At 44.3% G+C, this 21,698-nt stretch overlaps 1 protein-coding gene across 3 annotated transcripts in view; it reads right to left on the minus strand.

Moving 5' to 3' along the window:
- LOC140719226 (serine/threonine-protein phosphatase 6 regulatory subunit 3-like) overlaps positions 1 to 21,698 on the minus strand; it is a 214,264-nt gene that overhangs the window by 67,604 nt on the left and 124,962 nt on the right. For all 3 annotated transcript variants that reach the window (XM_073033683.1, XM_073033682.1, XM_073033684.1), the window contains exons 10-14: positions 21,475 to 21,642; positions 19,680 to 19,744; positions 12,737 to 12,852; positions 5,341 to 5,426; positions 3,464 to 3,553 (exon numbers count right to left, since the gene is read on the minus strand). In XM_073033683.1, the coding sequence (XP_072889784.1) occupies positions 3,464 to 3,553; positions 5,341 to 5,426; positions 12,737 to 12,852; positions 19,680 to 19,744; positions 21,475 to 21,642 (525 nt within the window). The remainder of the gene's footprint in view (positions 1 to 3,463; positions 3,554 to 5,340; positions 5,427 to 12,736; positions 12,853 to 19,679; positions 19,745 to 21,474; positions 21,643 to 21,698) is intronic.

Here is a 21,698-nt window from a genome sequence, read left to right on the forward strand (position 1 = left end):
GGGCTTATAATATGAGGAGCATTTAACAGCTCTGGGCCTGTACTCACTGGAATTTAGAAGAATGGGGGGGGAGGGGAGAGATCTCATTGAAGCCTATCGAATGTTGAAAGGCCTACATAGAGTGGATGGGGAGAGGATGTTTCCTACAGTGGGGTAGTCGAGGAGAAGAGGGCATAATCTCAGAAAAGAGGTATGTCATTTAGAATGGAGATAATGAGGAATTTCTTTAGCCAAGGGTGGTAAATTTGTGGAATTCCTTGCAACAGATGGCTGTGGAGGCCTGGTCATTGGCAGAGTTGATAGATTCTTGATAAGCCAGGGTGTAAAAAGTATTCAAATAATTGCAGGGACTAAAGTGAGAATAAAAAGCCCTGCCTGCCTGAGGGAACAAGCTAAATTTGCTGGTTTTGAGAAATCTCAAGAACAACCTTTGAGAGACAGCACCAGAGTTGCTCAATTCTGGGGTCATCAGATCTGAACCTGATTCAGTGTGTACTTATCACAAGTTAGTGGACTCTTTCTGGATCAGAACAAGAGACGGGAATTTGAATCCCATCAACGGCAGCCAAGGAATTATTTATATTAAAGAAAATAAATCTGGAATTTAATTTTTAAAAATCAGTTTCATAATGATAGTTGTTGATCAGTATGGATGCGGCAGGTGAAAGGACTTTTATGTACTGTATGACTCTATGACTGATATCCACAGCCCTGGAACAAAAAATATCTTGCAGGTCTTGACAAGGCCAACACATCCGCTTTGCATTATATTTATCTTTAACACTGAGAGGTGGACACAAGGTGATGACTGTTATTATTAAGTAACAACTCAGTGCAAACTGGGTATCAAAGATTAGGCTGGTCTGTTGAGGCTCAGTATCACTTCAGTAAATGATGTCAATAGAACACTGGGTTAGGTTAGTTGTATTTGTCACATGTACATCAAAACATACAGTGTCAATGATCAACAAGTTTGAATTTGTGCTGAAGCAGCCTGCATTACCACACTTCCAGTGACAACACAGTGTACCTTTACTAATTCAGAAGATTTTAGAATGTGGGAGGAAACCAGAGCACCTGGAGGAAACCCATGTGGTCACGGGGAGGAAGTACAATCTGCTTTCAGACAGTGGCAACATTGAACTTCGATTGCTGGTGCTGTAAAGCACCATCATTCACTATCCATTACACTACAGTGTCACCATTGGAGGGAAATCAAAATCCATCTAGTGAATTTGACTAATTTGACAATAACTGCTTGTATTTACTTAACACCTTTAACAAAGTAATTGACTTCAGCACAAGCATCATCAAAAGAAATCGACACCAAGCATGAGGAGACTTTAGGTCACATGCCTGTTAACTGAAGGTGAAGCATGTTTTGCTCATTATTCAATTTTCACAAGTGAAGAGTAGATTTAAATGGAGCATGGGGACATTATAAGGCAAATTGTTAGCAACAGACTGGACTCTGGTAAAAGGGAAAAGATACTGATAGGGGGCAATGAGAATTAAGGAGAGAATCCCAGAGTTTAGGCAAGGCAGCCACTGGTTACAACTGAGAACTTGTGTAAGGTCTGAAGAGATTTAGGAAAGCTGAAGGGCCAGAGATGTTGAAATGAATACAAGGGTGAGAGACTGAAATAATTTGCAAAACAATTAAATTGAAATTTTAAAGCAAATGGTTGTCAGGTGTATCTGTAATTGTTAGTTCCAAACAAAGTTTTGGATGAACTCAAACTGAAGGATGGGAAGATGAGGTTAGTTAAGCAAGCATTAGAATAGTCAATTCCAGATATAACAGAAGCAAATGATGATGCATTTCAGTATGTTTCAATGTACACATGATAAATAACTTGAATCTTGAACATGGAAGAGTAATAAGTGCTGCGTTAGCTAATGATACAAGAATCAGTCAGTGCCTACTATAGACTGATTTAGCTATTTATTTAGAGATGCAGTACAGAATAGGTCCTTCCGGCCCTTTGAGCCACACTACTCTGAAACCGACAATCCCGATTTAACACAAACCTAATCGTGGGACAGTTTACAAAAACCAATTAATCTACCTAGTACATCTGGACTAGGAGGAAACTGAAGCACCAAGGGAAAACCCATACTTTCCACGGGTGGACACACAGAGAATGCTGGGATTGAACTTCAAACTCGATGCCCTGAGCTGGTGCGCAAAGGCTGCTGCACAACCAAGTACATGGAAAAGGAAATGCTTGTTTGGTGAGGGTTGCATACAGGGCAGTACCCCAGACTTCAGTACCATCATAACAGTTCATGACTTGGATGTGGGGGCACAAGCACCATTTCATAAGACTTGAAATTCAAAAGTGCCGTGCCTGAGGAAGTCTGTAAATGGCTTCAAGATGACACATAGGTTGTTAGAATGGGCAGGCAAGTTTCAAAAAGGGAAACTTTCTCTACATTGCAGTAGGAGGAATGAAGCGATGCAACATGAACATAGAGCACTACAGAATAGAAATGGGCCTTTTGGCCCATCTGGTCCATGCAGACTATTATTTCACCTAGTCCCATTGACCTGTACCTGGTTTCTAAACCCCTCCCAATCATGGGCTTATTCAAATTTATCTTAAATGTTGAAACCAAACCCACATCCATCCCTTCCGCTGGCAGCTTGTTCCACACTCGCACCACTCGGGAGTGAAAAAGTTCCCCCTCAGGTTCTCCTTAAATATTTCACCTTTCATCCTTAAGCTCTAACTTCTAGTTCTGGTCTCAAACACCTCAGTGGAAAAAGCCTGCTTGCAGTTACCCGTCAATTTTGTATATCTCTATCAAATCTCCCCTCTTTGTCCTATGCTCCAGGGAAGTGCTGACCTATTCAAGCTTTCCCTATAACTCAGGACCTCAAGTCCTAGCAACATTCTTGTAAATTTTCTCTGCAATCTTCAATTGCACTGATATCTCTCCTGTAGGTAGATGACCAGAACTGCACACGATATCCACATTAGGCCTCACCAACATCTCATTCAACTTAAACATAACATCCCAACTCCTGTACTTCGATGGATACTTTTTTTTAAAATAAAAAAAAGCATGCAAGAAAAGACTTGGAGGTGATTGCCTGCAAATCTTTGAAGGTTGTAGGATAGTTTTAATGAAGCGATACATAAAAACACACAAGATCTCAGGCTTTGTAAACAGAGGCATAAAGTAAAAAACAGCAAGTTATTTTAAATCATTAAAACATCCCTCCAGTTGGGACTGAACTAATGTGTCCAACACTGGGCACAACACTATGAGCACAAGAAAGAAGAGGCAGAGCAGGGGAAGGAGGAGAATGGTAAGGAACGAAGAAAGTATGTGAACTGATTAAAAGTCAGGACTTAATATTTCTCCTTCTAAAGATGCTCTCTAATCTACTTGTTATTTCCAGGCTTCATGCTTTAATATTGTGAGAACTGCAGCCCATGCTGTTTGTGGCTCTTACCTGCTGCAAAACAGCCTCCTGAGGAAAGCTGAATTCTTTCAGATCATTCTCATCGTCGTCACTTGAGGAGTGCAGATTCCGCATATTTACCTGAATAACAAACGTCAGTTTTATTTACAGTAAAACTAATATAGCAAAGCCAAAATAAATTCCAACAATATCTGCATTCTAAATGTTTGCATATTTAAAGCCTTTTGTTTTAAAATCACAAGGTTGTCACAATGACTCACGGCAACAGAGCTCCAAATGCCTGAAGCTACTCTCAATGTCAGAGAGGACACTTTATCCTGGCAAAGCAGAAAATAGAAGGAAACACTGCTGACATTGGAGTGGGAGTTACGCCTCCTAATTGTGCAACCAGAAATAAGGACCAGTTTCAAACAAGAAATACATTGACATGGCACCTACTTTATTTGACGCAGGGTTTTGACCTGAAACAAGGACAGTTCCCTCCCTGCCCCCAACCCCTATAGATGCTGCTCAACATGCCGAGTTCTTCCGGCATTTTGTTTGTTGATCCAGATTCCACCAGAGCACTGCAATGTTGTGAGGAATTTTGGCCCCCTATCCAAGGAAAGATGTGCTGTTTCTGGTCAGGATCCAGAGGAAGTTTAATGCAAGAAGCATCTGATGTTACTGGGCCTGTACTCGTTCAGAAAGATGAGTCTGGATCTCATTGAAGCCTATCAGATACAGGAAAGCCTGCATAGAGTGGACATAAGAGCAGATGCTTCCATTAGTAAGAGTCTAGGATTAGAGGGTACAGCTCAGAGTACAGGGATGCCCCTTTAAAAATGAGATGAGATGGAATTCTTCAGCCAGAGAGTGGTGAATCTATGGAATTTGTTGCAGAAAGGGCTGTTAGGGGCATGTCAGTGGACATATTTAAGGCAGAAATTAATTGACCTTAAATTGTTAAGATCTTGATTGGTAAGGGGCTTATGGGCTACAGGGAGAAAGGGATTGAAAAAAAAAATCAGCCATGACCGAATGGCACATCAGACTTGATGAGCCAAATGTTTTAATTTTGCACCTTTATCTTTGGTCTATTCCAGCATTTGTCATTTCGCCTTTCCTGGGTGCCATCGTGGTTGATATGCCTGCACGTATTCAACATCAGAGTACAACCCTGACAACTGAAGAAAGGCCATCACTAGCACCCGCCACCCTCCCAGAAACGACCGCCTTTAATGCATAGACTCAACAGGTCTGTTTCAGTTCAAAATCTAAACCAAACTTTATTTTGCTAACCATTAACACATTTTGATTATTGGTCCTCAACTTACACTTAAGTCAGTAGACTTTAAAATTGTAAAATAATCAGGAAAGATCCAGCAACCTGGGTGGAAAGATTGGACACAACTGGAATTTCCTGCAATTCCTTCCACGGAATGGAATGCCTATACTGAAAGGGATGAAGATTCAAAATGGGCACCTGGGTAGGATAGTGAATAATTTGTGGTACTGTGCCCTGTCAAGATACTTTGAGGAGAAGTTACATGTTCAGAATGCCCTCTTCTCGTTACTACTGCTAATGAGGTGGTACAGGAACCCGAGGTCGCACACTCAAAGTTTTAGGAACAGCTTCTCCCCCCCCCCCCACCATTAGATTTATGAATGGTCCATGAACCCACGAACACACGACTTCACTATTTTGCTCTCTTTTTGTATTTTTTTAAAAATATTTATTTCTTATTGTTACTTAAAAGATTTATGTCTTGCACTATACTGCTGGCATAAAACAGCAAATTTCACGACACTGATACCTTGAGGCACAGAACCTTTGGCAAGGTTAAATCCACAGTGATGCTCAGCCAAACGAGGTGGCAATTTTTCATCACTCACCTGTAACCCTCAAGTAACAGTATGGCACTCACCAAATCAACAGTGTTCTTCTTGTTCATGTCAGAGAGTGATCCCAGCACAAACTTGTCCCACCGCTCCTGATCTTCATCTGGCAGTTCTGAAAATATGAATTGTTCATGTGAACCCTGCATCCACTTAGTGTGACAAGTATATAACAAAGATAAGGAAAACATTCCCAGCCCCATTGCCCTTATAGTCTTCCTGAAGATGCTCATTAAAATAGTCTCTCAATGCATCTCCTGTCAGGATCTTACTCAACCAGTCAGTTTATCATACTTTCAACAAAAAAAAATCACCTTTATATGTCCTCTCTTCCAGCCTCTACCATGGGTAACTGTCACCCCTGGCCACTTGTGACCTTACTAAGCAATGTTAACCAGTTACACAAGAGATCCTGATCAGGTCTTGATGCAAGTTTTCGCCCCGAGGCATCAACAGTTCCTGCTGAGTTCCTTCAGCAGACTGTGTGTTAGAAATAGCAGGAGAGTTCAGCCCCGGAACCTGCTCTGCCAATTGACAAGGTCATAGCTTCTCCTCAATTCCTCAAACATCCAGCAATCTGAGTAAAGAGCTTTCTCCGCATTTCACCTCCAAATGGCCTGTGCAGAACACAAATGACAATAAAGTACTACAATTAAATTTTACCAAGTCACATTCGTAACGGTACACGCTGGACAACTTACAATCTGGGAGACACGAACCAAGCCCACCAAGACAAGAAAAGCATGCGCGAAACGACAGAGTCCTCTGTCCATAGGAGGCCCAACCGATTCACAGCATATTAGCTTACCATATTCTCATAATCGATCCAATATGGTTCAGCCAGTCCCTTTATTTTCAGCAACACACACAAAATGCTGGTGGAACACAGCATCTATAGAGAAGCGCTGTCGACGTTTCGGGCCGAGACCCTTCGTCAGGACTAACCGAAAGGAAAGATAGTAAGAGATTTGAAAGTAGTGGGGGGAGGGGGAAATGCAAAATGATAGGAGAAGACCGGAGGGGGTGGGATGAAGCTAAGAGCTGGAAAGGTGATTGGCAAAAGTGATACAGAGCTGGAGAAGGGAAAGGATCACGGGATGGGAGGCCTCGGGAGAAAGAAAGGGGGGGGGGGGGAGCACCAGAGGGAGATGGAGAACAGGCAAACAACTAAATATGTCAGGGATGGGGTAAGAAGGGGAGGAGGGGCATTAACGGAAGTTAGAGAAGTCAATGTTCATGCCATCAGGTTGGAGGCTACCCAGCCGGTATATAAGGTGTTGTTCCTCCAACCTGAGTTTGGATTCATTTTGACAATAGAGGAGGCCATGGACACGTCCAGTCCCTATATACCTCCATCCCCCACCGAGAAGGTCTCGAAGCTCTTCACTTTTTTTTGGATTCCAGACCTAACCAATTCCTCTCTACCACCACTCTCCTCCGTCTAGCGGAATTAGTTCTTACTCTCAATAATTTCTCCTTTGGCTCCTCCCACTTCCTCTAAACCAAGGGTGTAGCCATGGGCACCCGTATGGGTCCTAGTTATGCCTGCCCTTTTGTTGGCTTTGTGGAACAGTCCATGTTCCAAGTCTATACGGGTATCCATCCCCCTCTTTTCCTTCGCTACATCGACGACTGCATTGGCGCTGCCTCCCGCACGCATGCTGAGCTCGTCGACTTCATTAACTTTGCCTCCAACTTTCACCCTGCCCTCAAATTTACCTGGTCCATTTCCGACACCTCCCTCCCCTTTCTTGATCTTTGTCTCCATCTCCGGAGACGGCCTATCTACTGATATCTACTATAAGCCTACAGACTCTCACAGCTACCTGGACTATTCCTCTTCCCACCCTGTCTCTTGTAAAAATGCTATCCCCCTTCTCACAATTCCTCCGTCTCTGCCGCATCTGCTCTCAGGATGAGGCTTTTCATTCCAGGACGAAGGAGATGTCTTCCTTTTTTAAACAAAGGGGCTTCCCTTCGTCCACCATCAACTCTGCTCTCAAACGCATCTCTCCCATTTCCCGCACATCTGCCATCACCCCATCCACCCGCCACCCCACTCGGGATAGGGTTCCCCTTGTCCTTACCTACCACCCCACCAGCTTCCAGGTCCAACGTATAATTCTCCGTAACTTCCGCCACCTCCAACGGGATCCCACTACCAAGTACATTTTTCCCTCCCCACCCTTTCTGCTTTTCGCAGGAATCACTCCCTATGCAACTCCCTTGTCCACTCGTTCCCCCCCATCCCTTCCCACCAATCTCCCTCCTGGCACTTATCCTTGTAAACGGAACAAGTGCTACACCTGCCCTTACACTTCCTCCCTCATCACCATTCAGGGCCCCAGACAGTCCTTCCAGGTGAGGCGACACTTCACCTGTGAGTCGGCTGGTGTGGTATACTGCGTCCGGTGCTCCCAGTGTGGCCTTTTATATATTGGTGAGACCCGACGCAGACTGGGAGACCATTTTGCTGAACACCTAAGCTCAGTCTGCCAGAAAAAGCAGGATCTCCCAGTGGCCACACATTTTAATTCCACGTCCCATTCCCATTCTGATATGTCTATCCATGGCCTCCTCTATTGTCAAAATGAATCCAAACTCAGATTGGAGGAACAACACCTTATATACCCGCTGGGTAGCCTCCAACCTGATGGCATGAACTTTGACTTCTCTAACTTCCGTTAATGCCCCTCCTCCCCTTCTTACCCCATCCCTGACATATTTAGTTGTTTGCCTGTTCTCCATTTCCCTCTGGTGCTCCCCCCCCTTTCTTTCTCCTGAGGCCTCCCGTCCCATGATCCTTTCCCTTCTCCAGCTCTGTATCACTTTCGCCAATCACTTTTCCAGCTCTTAGCTTCATCCCACCCCCTCCGGTCTTCTCCTATCATTTTGCATTTCCCCTTCCCCCCACTACTTTCAAATCTCTTACAATCTTTCCTTTCGGTTAGTCCTGACGAAGGGTCTCGGCCCGAAGCGTCGACAGCGCTTCTCCCTATAGATGCTGCCTGGCCTGCTGTGTTCCACCAGCATTTTGTGTGTGTTGCTGTTTGAATTTCCAGCATCTGCAGATTTCCTCGCGTTTGCCCTTTATTTTCAGTCTGTGTCTTTTGATCAAGACTCCTCCACTAAAGGAAAGTATCCTTCCCACATCCACTTAGCCACCTAAGAATTCAATGTGTTTCTATAAAATTACCTCTCATTTGAAATTCTAGAAAATGCAAAACAAGATCTTCTCACTTTTTCCTTATGACTGACACCATGAGTCAGGTAAATCTTTGCCCACTATAGCAACCACATACTTTTGTTTAAAAGACAAAACTGTTAAAACTAAACACAATACTCATGTAAGGTCTCCATAAAAGCAAATATAATTATGGTGGTAAATCGGGGGACAGCTTTGTTGAGCACCTCTGCTCCATCTACCAAAAGTGTAATTTCCCAGTGGCCAGCCATTTTATTTCCTCTTCCCATTATGACATGGCAATCCATGGTCTCCTCTTTTGCCAAGATGAGGGAGGAGCAGCAACACCTCATATTCCCTCTAGGAAGCCTCCAATCTGATGCCATCAACATCGATTTCTCCTTCCAGTCAGTTTCTTCTAAGGTGTATACATGTGCGTGCACACATCTTTTGCTACGAGCACACAAAGGAATTTAAACTGCGCACAAAAGGTTGTCACCCTCTATCCCATTGGCATGTTAAGTACATTTCACGGTTGCTCACAATCACATTTCCTTTTCTGGTTTCTGATGCAGTCGGTGTTGACAACGTTGAGTTCGCCATGATATGTCAGCAGATTTTAGAACTGGCTTATTTATATTGTTTTTATAGAAGAAATTATTGATACACTACGTCACATTTCGAAGTAGTAAAGTTTGTGAAGTGCAAAAGAACTGCTAGTTCAATTACAGTAGAATGGCTTGCTGAAACAGTAGAAACTGCTACACTGAGGTCAGGAACATAAAGCTATGAGAAATATTTATGTACAATACAGAAACTGGTGCTACCTTTGTGTACTGTCCCGAAGCAAAAGGTGCTGGAGAACTTGCAAGTGGGAAGAAGTGGAGTGATATTCAGAAACCTGACTCTGTAAAGCACCATTTACCAAGCAATCACATATAGCTCCAGCTATATACAAAAGCTCCAGCAAGAAAATCCTTCATTACCCACTAAAGGCCTGCTATGTATGCTTTGTGAGAGTGCAGATGAACGAGAGCGAAAACAATCAAACGCACAGGAGATCAAAGTTCTTACTGACATGTTTTGCTAGCTGTTAAAATGAATACCTCTATATATAAAATCCAGTGCATACATGTTGCCGTCACTGGGCAAAAAATTGTGCAGTACAAGATTTTTGCGTACACTGGTCATTACAAATTAGAGAGACAATTGCTTCCTGCAATTTCCACCCCCCTTCCCTTCCCTCTTCTTCTATTCCTTACTCTGGCTGCTTACCTCTCATCATCACCTGCCTATCACCTCCCCTTTGTGCCCCTCCTTCTTCCCTTTCTACCATGGTCCACTCTGCTCTATCAGATTTTTTCCAGCCCTTTACCTTTCCCACCCACCTTCTAGCTTGTCCTCCTTCCCTTCTACCCCTTTTATATTTAGGCATCTTCCCCCTTCTTTTCCAGTCCTGATGAAGGGTTTTGGCATGAAACATTCTCCATTCATTCATTTATTTCGATGCTGCCTGACCTGCCGAGTTCCTCCCACAGTTTGTGTGTTACTCTGGATTTCCAGCATCTGCAGAATCTGTCATGTTTATGATTTGCTCATCATCATCTACTCTGCTAGCAACATCTTCTAACACAGGGGTTCCCAACCTTTTTATGCCATGAACCCATACCATTCACCGAGGGGTCCATGGACCCCAGGTTGGGAACCCCTGCTCTAACATCTAACACTGCTCAATAGTATTATTTCCAAGCTGAGGCTTCATAAAGGAACAGACTAGATATGGAATATTGAACAGGATTGGGCCTCATATCCCAAGAAAGGATGTGATAGCAACGGAGAAGATCCAGAGGAGATTCACGAGGATGATCCCGGAAATGAAAAGATATGAGGAGTATTTGATGGCACTGGGCCATATTTACTGGAGTTATAAAAGCACAGGCAGGGTGGGAGTGGGGGTTGAATCGCTTTGAAACCTATCGAATATTGAAAGGCTTTGACTTAGTGGACATGGAGAGGATGTTTTCAATAGTGGAGGAGTCTAGGACCAAGGGGCACAGCCTCAGAATACAAGGAGGCCCTTTTAGAACAGAGACGAGCCAGAGGATGGTGAATCTATGGAATTAATTGCCGCAGACATCTGTGGAAGCTAAGTCATTGGCATGTATACAGCAGAGGTTGATAGCCTCTTGATTAACAGCTATGGGGAGAAGGATGGGAAATGGGATAATTAAGAGGGATAATAAATCAGCCATAATCGAATAGCAGAGCAGATTTGATAGATTGAATGGCCTAATTCTGCTCCTGTCTTAGAATGACAAAATCACTGCTGAAGGGTTTTTTCCCTCTCTTTCCTGGCTTAAATGATGGAGATACATTTGCTGTCCTCCAATCTGTAGGAACTGCTCAAGAATCATAAGAATTTCAGAAAATAACCATAAACTCCCCTTTCCACAACCACTCTACAAAATCCTGCTATGCAGATCATTGGAATAAATTATTTTCCAGATTTTTAACTTTGTTAGTGTTATTTCTTTTCCAACACCAATTCCTTCTGTTTCCTCATTTGCGCTTGGTTCTCCAGAATATCTGACAAGCGTTGTTTTCCTCCTTCAAGGTAGACCGAAGCATTTGTTCCTCTGCCATTTCCTCATTCTTCATTATAAATTCTTCTGTTCTACCCTTAAGGAATCCTTGTCTGTCCTTACTAAGGCTTTTCTTTTTGCATACCTTTAGATGTTCTTTTAGTTTCTGTTTGCATTCCTCATTGATATTCTTTTACTATTACCATATTACTACGACATTACTGTATGTACTCTGTGTTGCTATGTGCTGTGTGTGACTGTTGGTACTGTCTTTTACACCTTAGCCTTGGATAAACATTTCATCAGGCTACATTCATGTGTATGGTTGAATAACAAGTAGACTTGAAAATTACAGCATTAATTTCCTGATCATCCTTTGCTGAATTCTAAAATTCCCAGTTCAAGCCTACTGCTTCTTCTATAACTTTATAAAGACTTTTAAGGTATAATACTTGGCATTAAATCCATGGCATAAAAAAAAGTTAGGAACTCCTGCTTTAGAGCCTCGCTAACGCTAGCACCAATACAGTTTCCCTAGACTACCTGGGTCAAACTGCCCTTTATAACTACCCTTGTTTCACCCACTGCAAAACTACCATCACACATGGTCAAATATATTCCTAATGTTATAATTATAAGCATGGACAACTGTGATTTTATCTTGCCATGTCATATTTTCCATCAGAAGTACAATGCTTTAGTAAAGGTTCCATCTTCAGAGACCTTTTCCAAGAGTTGCTAGCTTGAAAACAGCAGGGGATGCAGGTTTGTTTTCAATACTTAGAGAAATTTGGAAAAGTACTCGGATGGGAGGGGTGTAGAGAGCTACAGTCCAGGTTCGGGTTGATGGGACTAGGCAGAATAACAGTTCTACACAGACTAGATGAGCTGAAGGACCTTTCCCTATGCTGTAGTGCTCTATGATTCTAGATGGATCATGTAACAGTAATTAAAAGATGGTAAAGGATTCCACCTGCAGAGACTTTCTGTAGATGGAAGTCAGAATGGACAACAGAAATGACTGTTCACTCTTAATCAGTCATGCTCAAGAATTAAAGCAGTTAGTATGATTTCAGCTCTGTTCATGCATGGATCTTTTAAGCTGAGTAACAGATTGCAAAGGTCAGGGTATCGAGGCTGGAATCGAGGGATGAGTCAGCATTCAGCTCCCTGCTCGTCAGGTTTGCTCATCTCTGCACTGAACTGAAGCTGTGGCCTGCATCAACGGACTCCTGGATCGGATGTGACTGGTTTCACTTTTGTGAACTTCAGTTCTGAATGCTATTTGCATACTTTTTGCACAATTTGTGTTTTTCCTTGCACATTGTGTTTACTGGGTTCCACTGTGTTTCTTTGCTTTTTGGCTGCCTGTAAGTTCAGTTCAGTTTCAGTTTATTGTCATTCAGAAACCACAAATGCAATGCAGTTAAAAAACAAGACAACATTCCTCCAGAATGATATCACAAAAGCATATGACAAAACAGACTACACCAGTAAATCCACATAATGTTTGGCAATCCCCAATCCAGAGTCCGGAGAGGCTGCTGCGTATTATCATGAGATGAATCTCAAGTAAGCATAGTTTGATAATGAACGTACTTTGAAATCAAGTTTGGGTCTTTGCTTTCTACCGTCATACAACTAAATAAAAATATATACCTTTAATCATCTGTGCTATTGAAGTGTGGTTAGGACCATTTTCTGAGTTCTGTGCCATGGCGTTTGCTATTCTTGTTAAATGACCCATGTATCCTTTTCGCCTGCCACCTTCTGACCTAAGAGAAATTAAGACAAGAAGCAAAACACAAGTAAGCCAGATTCTTAAATATAGTTCTATTAAGCAACAAAAATTTTTGTTTCCTCCCATGCTAGAAGATTAGAAGAACAGCTTTAGCTGTCACATGTAAACTAAAAAATACCATGAAATGCATTATTGGCACCAAATCAAATCAGTGAGGACTGTGCTGGGGGAAGCCCACAAGTGTCGCTACACCAACATAACTTGCCCACAACTCACTGACCCTTACTGTCTGTAGAATGAAGGAGAAAACTGGAGCACCCAGACATGATCAAGAGTACAAACTCCTTACAGGCAGCGGTGGGCTCACTGGCGCTGTGAAGTGCTACACTTCCATGCTGCCCACTAAACGGGAAAGGCAACTGTTACACCAAAACAAGTGGCTCACGTCCCACCTTGCCTCTCAACAAGGGAAGCTGATGGGTGCACTTTAGAGGCTTCTGGAAGAGTCAATCACGCAAGAGCTCCACTCATTTGTTACTTGATGCAATCTAACAGGGCTAGGAGATGCAGGAACAGCTATGAGATGTTCCACCTGGTCTCAGCTTTCAGTGGGATTGCCCTTGGATAAGATTGAGGAAGTATCAATAAGGTAGAACTTTTTTCCAGCTGAAACAGGGTCAGTGCCAGATAATGCGCAAAAGAACCCAAGAAGGGATAAGAAGGAATGTTCTACATTGCTAGATGAATGATATTGGGTGCTCTGTCAAAAGGAAGTGGAAAAGAATCAAGTGTTCCGGGTCGATGCTGAGGATTGAGGCCTGAAGACCGAAGATCAAATTGGAAGTCTGGAAGTCGAGGCTGTTTAGGCAGAGCCCGAGTCAGCTAAATCTCTGCAAGTCTACACATGGATGGGAGGGAGGAACGGGGCTTGTTTTGCTCGTTGTTTTGTTGCTTGTTGTATTTTGTGTTGTTCTGCCGAGCACTGTAACACACCATGTTGAAGGCCCAATGCCTGTGACTACGAGTCCCCTGGGGTAGATGAAGGCCCAATGCCTGTGACTACGAGTCCACTGGGGTAGGTGAAGGCTCAAAGTCTGTGACTACGAGTCCACTGGGGTAGGTGAAGGCCCAAAGCCTGTGACTACGAGTCCATTGGGGTAAGTGAAGGCCCAAAGCCTGTGACTACGAGTCCACTGGGGTAGGTGAAGGCCCAATGCCTGTGACTACGAGTCCACTGGGGTAGGTGAAGGCCCAATGCCTGTGACTACGAGTCCACTGGGGTAGGTGAAGGCCCAATGCCTGTGACTACGAGTCCACTGGGGTAGGTGAAGGCCCAAAGCCTGTGACTACGAGTCCATTGGGGTAAGTGAAGGCCCAAAGCCTGTGACTACGAGTCCACTGGGGTAGGTGAAGGCCCAATGCCTGTGACTACGAGTCCACTGGGGTAGGTGAAGGCCCAATGCCTGTGACTACGAGTCCACTGGGGTAGGTGAAGGCCCAAAGCCTGTGACTACGAGTCCACTGGGGTAGGTGAAGGCTCAAAGTCTGTGACTACGAGTCCACTGGGGTAGGTGAAGGTCCAAAGCCTGTGACTACGAGTCCATTGGGGTAAGTGAAGGCCCAAAGCCTGTGACTACGAGTCCACTGGGGTAGGTGAAGGCCCAATGCCTGTGACTACGAGTCCACTGGGGTAGGTGAAGGCCCAATGCCTGTGACTACGAGTCCACTGGGGTAGGTGAAGGCTCAAAGTCTGTGACTACGAGTCCACTGGGGTAGGTGAAGGCCCAAAGCCTGTGACTACAAGTCCACTGGGGTAGGTGAAGGCCCAAAATCTGTGACTACAAGTCCACTGGGGTAGGTGAAGGCTCAAAGCCTGTGACTACGAGTCCACTGGGGTAGGTGAAGGCCCAATGCCTGTGACTACGAGTCCACTGGGGTAGGTGAAGGCCCAAAGCCTGTGACTACAAGTCCACTGGGGTAGGTGAAGGCCCAAAATCTGTGACTACGAGTCCACTGGGGTAAGTGAAGGCTCAAAGCCTGTGACTACGAGTCCACTGGGGTAAGTGAAGGCTCAAAGCCTGTGACTACAAGTCCACTGGGGTAGGTGAAGGCCCAAAGCCTGTGACTACGAGTCCACTGGGGTAGGTGAAGGCTCAAAGCCTGTGACTACGAGTCCACTGGGGTAGGTGAAGGCCCAATGCCTGTGACTACGAGTCCACTGGGGTAAGTGAAGGCTCAAAGCCTGTGACTACGAGTCCACTGGGGTAGGTGAAGGCCCAAAATCTGTGACTACGAGTCCACTGGGGTAGGTGAAGGCCCAAAGCCTGTGACTACGAGTCCATTGGGGTAAGTGAAGGCCCAAAGCCTGTGACTACGAGTCCACTGGGGTAGGTGAAGGCCCAATGCCTGTGACTACGAGTCCACTGGGGTAGGTGAAGGCCCAATGCCTGTGACTACGAGTCCACTGGGATAGGTGAAGGCCCAATGCCTGTGACTACGAGTCCACTGGGGTAGGTGAAGGCCCAATGCCTGTGACTACGAGTCCACTGGGGTAGGTGAAGGCCCAAAGTCTGTGACTACGAGTCCACTGGGGTAGGTGAAGGCCCAAAGCCTGTGACTACGAGTCCACTGGGATAGGTGAAGGCTCAAAGCCTGTGACTACGAGTCCACTGGGGTAGGTGAAGGCCCAAAGCCTGTGACTACGAGTCCACTGGGGTAGGTGAAGGCCCAAAATCTGTGACTACGAGTCCACTGGGGTAAGTGAAGGCTCAAAGCCTGTGACTACGAGTCCACTGGGGTAAGTGAAGGCTCAAAGCCTGTGACTACGAGTCCACTGGGGTAGGTGAAGGCCCAATGCCTGTGACTACGAGTCCACTGGGGTAGGTGAAGGCCCAAAGCCTGTGACTACGAGTCCACTGGGGTAGGTGAAGGCCCAATGCCTGTGACTACGAGTCCACTGGGGTAGGTGAAGGCCCAAAGCCTGTGACTACAAGTCCACTGGGGTAGGTGAAGGCCCAAAATCTGTGACTACGAGTCCACTGGGGTAAGTGAAGGCTCAAAGCCTGTGACTACGAGTCCACTGGGGTAAGTGAAGGCTCAAAGCCTGTGACTACAAGTCCACTGGGGTAGGTGAAGGCCCAAAGCCTGTGACTACGAGTCCACTGGGGTAGGTGAAGGCTCAAAGCCTGTGACTACGAGTCCACTGGGGTAAGTGAAGGCTCAAAGCCTGTGACTACGAGTCCACTGGGGTAGGTGAAGGCCCAATGCCTGTGACTACGAGTCTGCTGGAAGCTGGAGGCTGAAGATTGGGACTGTACATGGGTGGAAGGGAGGAATGAGGTTTGGTTTGCTGCTGCTGTTGTGTTGTGTTCTGTATTGTTCTGCTGAAAGTTTACATTCCGTGTTGGTGGCGCAATGTGTGGCAACATTTGCAGGTCACCCCCAGTACATCCTCAGGTATGTTGGCTGTTAGTGCAAATGACACATTTTACTGTATCTTTCAACGTACATGTGATAAATAAATTTGAATCTTGAATAATGGTGGCATTCAATATTCAAGAGATGCATGAAATATTTTCAAGACTAGGTGACAATTGAATTAATTGGTAGCTCGCTTGGACACCAGAGCACCCGGAGGAAACCCATGCACACAGTGCAAGGACAAACTTTCTTACAGAGAATACTAAAATGATCTCTGAACACCAATGCCCCAGGCTATAATAGTGTCATGCTAACTGCCATGTTACGGAGGTGACCAATGTGTTGTTGTAGTTCCTTCTTGTGAGGGCAACCTCTGTGGTTTCTATAGCTTTTTTTTGCCTGTTTTTTTTAACTGAGTTGCTAGCTCGACATTCAACCAAGCACAGATGGAAAGCATGCACGGAGCCGGCTGGAATCGAACCTGGGACCACTCGTCTCAAAGTCTGGTGCGGATGCCACTACACCACCAGCCAGCTTTATGTGCAGAGTAATCTTCCACTTTCCATATTCTTTCAACTCATTCTGATGCCACACCCAGGCTGATGATGGAATAACTAGCAGGCAAGAGCTAGAGCACAAATGGAAATAATTCTAAGCATTGTATTGGAGAGCCTACAAAGGAGGTTCACGAGAATGATTCCGGGAGTGAAAGGACTAACAGATAAGGAGTATTTGATGGCTCTGGGCCTGTATTCGCTGGAGTTTAAAAGACTAAGTGGAGATATCAGAAGTCCTGAATGAGTTGATGTGGAGAGGATGTTTCCATTAATGGTAGAGTCTAGGACCAGAGGCAGAGCCTCAGAATAGAACGCCCATTTCGAACAGAGAAGAGGAGGAATTTCTTTATCCAGAAGGTGGTGAATCTGTGGAATTCATTACCACAGAGGCTGTGGAGGCTGTCATTGGGTGTACTTAAAGCAGAGGTTGATAGGTTCTTGATGGTTATGGGGAGGCGGCAGGAGAATGGGGTTGAGAGGGAAAATAAATCAGCCACGGTCCAATGGCAGAGCTGACTTCATTGGCAGCATGGTCTAACTCTACTTCTACGTCTCATGGTCTAAACATATATGTCAAACTCAAGGCCCGCGGGCCAAATTCGGCTCGCGGTGGAATTATCTTTGGCCCGCAAGATAATATCTAATTACTATTAAAGCTGGCCCCAGTAATCGAAGCGCCTATGGCGTATGATATGGCTAATGCTGAGTTTATTCAGGTACCAGGTTTTCAGGGTTTTTAGTGTTTATTCGGCAGTCTTCTTCATAAGAAACGGAATTTGTAAAGTGAAACACTTTGTAGTTATAGCAGAGACTGAGACACATGAGAGCAGGCTGAAAAAACGGAGGCAACGAAAGCTGCGTTCGCACGCGTCCGACTGATCCGGCCCGCATGAAGCTGCATTTTGCTCAATCCGGCCCGTGACCTAAAATGAGTTTGACACCCCCTGGTCTAAGACAACAATGTCTCTTCTCTGAATAGACAGGAGGGACATTCAACCAATAAAGTTACTCCCCAGTAAGAAGGAATATGAGTGAGGAAGGACAAGGGTGATGTGTGTATCCAGTGAGTCAGTAAGAGAGAGCAGCAGGCCATTCACACTAGGCTCTGCGCGCAACACACACACACACAGTACAGGAGTTGGAATGTTAAGTTGAAATTGTACAAGATGTTGGTGAGGCCTAATTGGAGCACTGTGTGCAGTGTACAGAAAAATGTCAATAAGACTGAAATATTGCTGAGAAAATTTTATAAGGGTGTTGCCCGGACTCAAGGACCTCTTATAGTGAAAGGTTGAATAGGTTAAGTCTTTAATCCCTGGAGTGCAGGAGAATGAGGGAAGATTTGATAGATGTACACACAATTATGAGGAGTATAGAGAGGATCGATGCAAGCAGGGTTCTTCCACTGAGGTTGGGTAAGACTACAACTAGAGGTCGTGGGTTAAGGGTGAAAGGTGAAATGCTTAAGGGAAACATGAGGGGGAACTTCTTCACTCGGTGGGTGGTGAATGTGGAATAATCTGCCAACAGAAGTGGTGCATGTGAGGTCGATTTCAACACTGAAAAGACATTTGGGTGGGTACATGGATGGGAGGGGTATGGAGAACCATTCTCCGGGTGCCGGTCGATGGGACTATGCAGATTAATAGTTTGGTACAGACCAGACGAGCCGAAGGGCCTGTTTCGGTGTTGCAGTGTTCTATGACTCTGATTCCAAAACACTACCATGTGAACATGGTGCAAGGGGATAATCAGGAAGGACAACCAGAAATATACGTAGTTTTTGAATGGTTTGGGTGAGCTAGGGCTTGTTTCTTTGGAGCGAAGGAGATGATTGGCAACCTGCTAAAGATGTACAAGATTATAAGAGGCACAAATGGTGTTAAAAGCCAACACCATTTTCCTCAGGGCAGCAATGGTTAATGCCAGAAGACATCCTTTTATGTTGAGTGGAAGAATGTTTAGGGGGAGATGTCAAAGGTAGGCTGTTTTTCTTAAAAATGGCAATTATCTGCAACTCACTTCCGGGGTGATGGTGGATGCAGATATATGAAGCCATTTAAGAGACTCTTAGATAGGCACATGGATAAAGAAAAACAGAGGGTTATGGATTGAGTAGGAGTGAAGAGTTACACTGATCTGGAAGCAATGGAAGTTCAATTCCTGCCACTGTCTGTAAGGAGTTTATACATTCTGTTCATGACCATGTGGGTTTCTTCGAGGTGTTCTGGTTTCCCCCCACATTCCAAAGATGCACAAGTTAGTAAGCTTTAGGCATACAATACTGGCAGAAGCATGGCTAAATGTGTGACGTCCCCCAGCACATCCTCAGACTGTATTAGTCACTGACGTACATGACACATTTCACTGTATGTTTTGATGCTTATGTGACAATAAAGCTAATTTTTAAAAGGCCGGCACATTGAGGGCTGAAGAGCTCATACTTTGAGGCCTTTACTACATGGGCAATGGACAAACTCAGCCATTACACTAGCTTGTGGCTACAGTCCACTTAGTTCAATTATGTTCAGCTCCAGAAAATATAGAGATGCCTCCCTAGTCCTGCTCCAGCAGGCAGTAATATAATCTAGGGCATTAAATTGGGCTTTAGGTCAAGTTTCACTCACTGTTTATTACAGTTATTAAGTCAACTTACACTCACTGGACAGGAAAGGAATTGAGGGTTATGGGCTGAGTGCGGGTCAATGGAATTAGGTGAGATTAAGCGTTTGGCATGGACTAGAAGGGCCGAGATGGCCTGTTTCCATGCTGTAATTGTTATATATAAAGGACAGGGGTGATGACTTACACCTTTTTATAATCTGCAATTTTACCTACTGTACCTTCTTGACCAGTGTAACCTTCAGTTTCTCTGAATACTTACTGGACTTTTTCATTTTCCTCCCAGGCCGACACTACTCTGTGCATTAATTGGCATTTCTGGAAGAGCTGATGGAGAGGACAAGATGGATAACACAGACAGAAAATTAGTATGTGTTGAGAATATTGAGCTCAACCTCACCTGGTTCTCTCATGGCTGGCTTTTTTGACAGCCCTGAGTGCACTAGTGAGATGTCAAGAAGTCTTTAGCCCTCCCCTGATCTCACCATCAATTTGAGCTCTGTCCTGAGTCACTACTTCTGGTTAATCCAATCTACTCAAAATCTGAACATAAACAGGAGATTATGCAAATACTAAAAACCCAGAGTCTCATGCAAACAAAGTGTTGAAGGAATTCAGCAGGTCAAGCAGCATCTATGGAGAGAACAAACAGTTAGGTTTCAAGTTCTCAGGTCCTGATCAAGAGTCTCAGCCTGAAACATAAACTGTTTATTCCTCTCTAGATGCTGCCTAACTTGCTGAGCTCCTCCAGAATCTTACTACTTCATTTGTAATCCACCTCACTTTTCCACAGCTATCACTCCTCTCCAAACCTGCCTATCTATCTTCTAAAATCTTCCAATCATGATTTGAACTTGGCTAATATAATACTCTCCCAATTAGCTTTCTACCTTTCACCATCTTTAACCCAACCCAATGCTCCTTCTCTGTTCTACTATATGATGCATTTCAATGTACATGTGACAAATAATTCTGAATCTTAAACGGGCCCTGACTTGCGTCAAAACCTGTTCCTCTGTCACTCTGGAGTCTGACCTCAATAATTTCTGGCCCAGCAACATCTTGAAACTGAAATTCTCCTTAATGTGTTTAAATCTCAACAGGTCTTTGCCATGTCACACCTCTGCATCCTACTGAAGCACTAGTTTCAAATTGCATTCTTGGATCCTGTAACCAAGGACCATCTGTCACACCCACTGGCAGCATACGCAACAACGAGTCCACAATGGGAAAGACAACTCTCTCATTCACCTCTCAGAGATTTTAAGTTCATGACTGCACTATGGGCAGGCCTAGAATGGCAAGACGATTAGTGAAGTTTTGCAGCCTTTATTTCTGATAATTAAAAAGCTCCTGGAAAGAACTGCAGAAATGAAATACTGCAATCCTACTCATGTAATGCCATGCTTCTAGTTCCTCTGGTAAAATCAATTGCCACTCAATTTTTAGCTACATATTAAAATTAAAACAAAGATAATTTCTCCAACTTTTAGAGAATATTAAAGACCAGAACCTTTCAAACTTGCTAACAATGGAGCTCTGTTTGACAAGTGAACACACTGAGAACAAATGCATTTAAACGCTTTAACAACAGATTGCAAGCAATGTCCAGTCTCTACTCTTTAGGCAAAATATTTTTTAATGTAAGCTTTGTGCTCAGTAAGTTGGAAGCAAAAAATAGACACCTTTTTTCCAGAAGCCCACACTCAGAATCAAGCAGTCGGATACACAGCCAACCCTCACCGACTAGTTTACGTACTGTACACCTAACTTTATTCTCTTTCTGAGGCATTTCCAAGCACTACACAAGTGATCTCATGGCTTTTATACAAGACAACACCATAGTGGCAGATCTGGATAGTTTTCCTCTGCTCATATGTCCTATTTAGTCAAGCTTGAGAAAGACTACTCCAGAATTACTCTGCATCAAGACTGCAACAAAAAGCTGCCCTATCTCATTTAGCCTGTCCCACGTGGAAGTAGAAACTTTTGATGAAATGGCAGAGCCTAAAGTGTTTATGCATTTTAAAAATGTAAATGAATTATGATTTACATACGTGTCTGATGAGCGGGTTATCTTGGTTGGTTTCAGAGTTGTCTTCGGTATGATTTCCCACATTAGTTTCAGTGCTATCTTCTGCTGGGGGATTGCCCAGCGCCGTGCTAATACACAGCTCCACTTGCAAGTGAAGGAAGTTATTCCACACATACTTGAAGTAGAGATCCTGGAGACACAAAAAGTAAGGGATATCAGTATGGAATGATAATAAAACAGGTGAAG

This window comes from Hemitrygon akajei, chromosome 31 (assembly GCF_048418815.1).
Source record: "Hemitrygon akajei chromosome 31, sHemAka1.3, whole genome shotgun sequence".
Classification (NCBI taxonomy): domain Eukaryota; kingdom Metazoa; phylum Chordata; class Chondrichthyes; order Myliobatiformes; family Dasyatidae; genus Hemitrygon; species Hemitrygon akajei.